This window comes from Triticum dicoccoides, chromosome 4A (assembly GCF_002162155.2).
Source record: "Triticum dicoccoides isolate Atlit2015 ecotype Zavitan chromosome 4A, WEW_v2.0, whole genome shotgun sequence".
In the NCBI taxonomy this organism is placed as follows: domain Eukaryota; kingdom Viridiplantae; phylum Streptophyta; class Magnoliopsida; order Poales; family Poaceae; genus Triticum; species Triticum dicoccoides.
Genome location: NC_041386.1, coordinates 162,783,083 through 162,786,949, shown reverse-complemented (window position 1 = coordinate 162,786,949; position 3,867 = coordinate 162,783,083). Strand labels below are relative to the sequence as shown.

At 47.2% G+C, this 3,867-nt stretch overlaps 1 protein-coding gene across 3 annotated transcripts in view; it reads left to right on the top strand.

Annotated features, from left to right (window-relative positions):
- The first annotated feature begins 1,815 nt into the window (after positions 1 to 1,815).
- The window catches only part of LOC119285532 (autophagy-related protein 18a-like), a 7,303-nt gene continuing 5,251 nt past the window's right edge, over positions 1,816 to 3,867 (top strand). For all 3 annotated transcript variants that reach the window (XR_005139508.1, XR_005139509.1, XM_037564825.1), the window contains exon 1: positions 1,816 to 3,064. Coding sequence is in view for 1 of the 3 variants with exons in the window: in XM_037564825.1 (XP_037420722.1) it covers positions 1,845 to 3,064 (1,220 nt within the window). In the remaining 2 variants the exon portion in view is untranslated. The remainder of the gene's footprint in view (positions 3,065 to 3,867) is intronic.

Sequence of the window (3,867 nt, the reverse complement as noted above, 5' to 3'; positions counted from 1 at the left end):
TCATAGACACAGCGTTCTTCAGGGGTTTAAACACATTCAGCCGGATCCACACCCTATGGAAGTTCCCCACAAAATCATGAGACGGTTGTTCTGTGAATAGCACTTCCCCCACCTTTGCGGCTAGTGGAGTAACCAGGTGAGCAAACAGATCTGGACATGATCCATATGTCAATCGTCTCCAGCTTGATGGATGAAGGTTTTGAGACCCCATCATAAGGCGCAAGAAGCACTGCATCCCCTCGGAAATTCCAAGGTCCCTCATGCATAACTCTCTCCCAATCTCCTAAACAGGACAGTTGAACTGAGTACAGATTATCTTCCAAGGGCTTAAATTTGGCCTCCTGTGCTATATTCCATGCTGACCGCATGTTTCTGTAGAACCACGTCTGACTGTATGATTTGGAGGTGTTTACCCTAGCCAGAGCAATCCATCTGGGTCCCTGTGGAGGCGCATCTTTCTCATCAAAGATCACATCATCAAGATCTTCTTCCTTCAGCCCAAGTTCTGCCATCATCCGCTCGACATCGCTTGCGCCCGAGGAGCCCGAGGCCCCTTCAGCCGCCATCAGAAGAACCTTACCCGATGCAAAAGTGACCGGGTATATTGGGGAGACCCTAGAACCACCGTTCCCTGCCTAACCTCGCGCGAGAAGAGTGCGACGGAGGAAGACAGAGAGAGATCGCTGATAGGGAAGGAAAAGCGATCTACTCGACGACATCGTAGTCGCCGCCGCGAGAAACAAAAACCCTAACTCGAGGGAACTGCACTTTTCCTTTATCTAGAAAAAACTGGGCTTTTTTGGCCCAACTAGAGGCTCGAGGGTTTTTATAGTGGTTAGCCTGGAGTTAATTGCACAGAAGTACCACAATTCAGGCATCACATGCAGATTGGTACCACGATTGCTAATTTTTGCGTGTCAGTACCAACATTGGTCCAAATTTTTGCAAATTGGACAAAAACGCGTATTTATACGTATTGACGCCCGATCCGACAGGTCGGGCCCACCCGTCAGGTGCCACGCTGGCCAATCGGCGCGTGCCCGCGTGCTGACTAGGACGAGCCGGTGCGCTGCTGTCCTAACCGGTCCGGTCGCACCAGCTCCAGCCCGGCCGCACCATTCCCCTCCCCCTCCTCCTCCTCGCTCGAAACCTAGTCCATGGCGTCGGCGATTCCGCCAGTCGGCGGTGAGGGCATCCACGGCGGCGGCGAGGGCGTCCACAGCGGCGGCGAGATGCCGTTCTGGCCTCCTAGCGGAACGGTTGGCGTCGACGGGGATGGCGGCGACGAGTCCAGCTCCGCGTACTCGACCGACGACGAGGAGTCGATGTTACTCACCATGGAGCAGCGGTTGCGGTTGGCGCATCAGTGGGTGGCGAACCCTAGCAGCAGCCATGAGTTGACGCATGGACTTGGCGGCGTGCTGTAAGTACCCTTGTCCTACTCCTCTGATTCATCCAATTGGGCATTTTTAAGGTTTGTTCATCTTCTGCTTTATCTAGTTGGGGATTAGGTTTTATCCAATTGAAGTGACTAGACTAACCTAGTAAGATAGTGTATTGCACTCTCAATTTAGTTCAATTACTGTGGCTCTCCAAATTGTTCTGTACTGTTTCGTACTGTAATTTAAGCTGTTTTGTACTTTACTGTTGCTCTCCAAAATTTGCTTTTGTGCTAAATTAGTAAATAATAGACTTACAGGTTACTTTAAATTGTAATGTACTGTACTGTTGCTCTCCAAATTAAGAGTAATTATAATGAATAAATGAAATTTAATTTTTTCTGTAGTTTGGATGAAGACATTTGGCAAGTAAGGATCCATTTTGATGCAAGAGAACCATTGGAGATGAAGCTGTGTGGTTCAGATATTACTTATTTGAATTTGGTTGCAGTGATGGAAACCCAAGGATTTAATGCATATGATTGTTTGTTTCACATTGAAAATCCATCTTTAGGAGAGAAAGGGCTGGATTTGGTAGACAGTCATGCAGAATTACAGATGATAAAGAGGAAGATCCAGGACAAATTGGTGCTTAATTTGCTAGTCAGGGCTTGTCCACCCCCTGATACTGATTTTGAGAGGCAGCATTTTGAAAAGCCAGACTTGTCCACTGTGGTGTACCAAGAGCCTGTTGTTTATGATCTGAGTGAGCCTCCTATCTTAGCTGTTGATCAGGAAGGAGTAGTCTTTGAGAGTCAATGTAGCACACATCACCCTGTTGCTCCTGCTGGTGTTTGCACACAAGAAAGCAGAAATGCAACTAACAAGTTGAAAGCAGTTTTGGAAGAAGAAGAAGAGGGATACCAAGGATTTGAGGCTTATGAGGACAGTGATTCCTCTGATGAGGATGGTCAAATTGGAAGTGACCCTAATTACATGGTTGATGAAGAAGATGTAGAGGTGGAAGAGGGTAAGAGGCAGAGAGAGCTAGAAGTACAAGAGGAAGAATCAGATGATGATCAATCAGAAGAGGAAGAAATGCTGCATTATGAGGGTGACACTGAAGTTGAGGACCCATTTGAGGTAGAGGAAGATAGGACTTTTGAACAAGAAGAAGAAACTATAGTTGAACCTGTAAAGAAGAAGCAGAAGCTGCCAGTTAGAAGAGGCCCAACCACTAGGTCACATTGTAGTGAGCTACCAGAGGTTGAACCTGATTTCAGACCATCATCAGATGAAGAAGAGGAGGGGTTGTTGAGGGAGAGTGATGATGATGGTTTTCAGCCACTCTCTTTTGTCCTACAAAAGAAAAGGAAGAGTAGGGCAAAGAAAAGGCCTCCTAGGAAGTGGTACAATGAGAAAATGGAGCAACCACATGAGCAACTGTGTATGAAGTTGTGTTTTAGGGATCAGCATCAATTCAGAGAAGCTTTGTTGAATTTGCACATCACCCAGGCCAGGAATTTCAGGTATCACAGGAATTCAGATCAGAGGATAATTGTTGAGTGTACAGATAAAAAATGCCAGTTCTTAATGGTGGCAGCAGTTATAAAAGGGGAGAAAACATTTGTAATTAAGAAGATGAGACTAGAGCACACTTGCCCTAGTACCACTGAGACCACCAGGTTAGTGCTAAGTGGCTAGCACAGAAATATGAGCATCTCTTTAGATCTGATATAACTACTGGTATTCAGACTATAATTGATGCATGCAATGAAAAATATGGTGTAGATGTGCCCAAGTGCATGGCATATAGGGCAAAGAACATAGCTATTGATGCTGTGTTAGGAGATCACAGGAAGCAATATCCTAGGCTTAAAGACTATGCTCAGACTGTCATGGACACAAACCCTGGGAGTAGAGTAATAGTCACTACTGTTACTCCAGTACCTAATGCAAAAATACCCCACCCAGGCCCAAGATTCCATGCCATGTTTTTTTGCCTTAATGGAGCAAGGGAGGGGTTTCTCAATGGGTGTAGGCCTTTCATTGGTTAGTTCTTGAACCTTGTGTGAACCATTTACATATCTGCAGCTTATCTGCAGCATCACCCTTTGTGTTGTTGTGCACATTACCCTCCAGCGGCAGCCCAGCCAACCTCTTCCTCGTGAGATCATCCATATTAGCATCTTTGCCTTTGCCGTCCACTACCATGTCATCCTCTCTCCTTCCCGTCTCCTGATGAGCTGGGAAGTTGTTCATGTCGGCCTCGCGTCGATTGCCTGAACGCCCCCCTGTCCGGCCTCCCCTACGGCCACCTCTCCGACCTCGGCCCTCTCCAGGACCTTGGCTTGCGCGCATGGCCCAGCTAGCTCATAAATCCTTGAAGACTAGAGCCGAAGGGGGATGAATCCCAGTACCGTGTTCCTTATAAAGATGACCCAACATGCCACACACGGCGCACCAATCAGGCAGCTTCTCATACTTT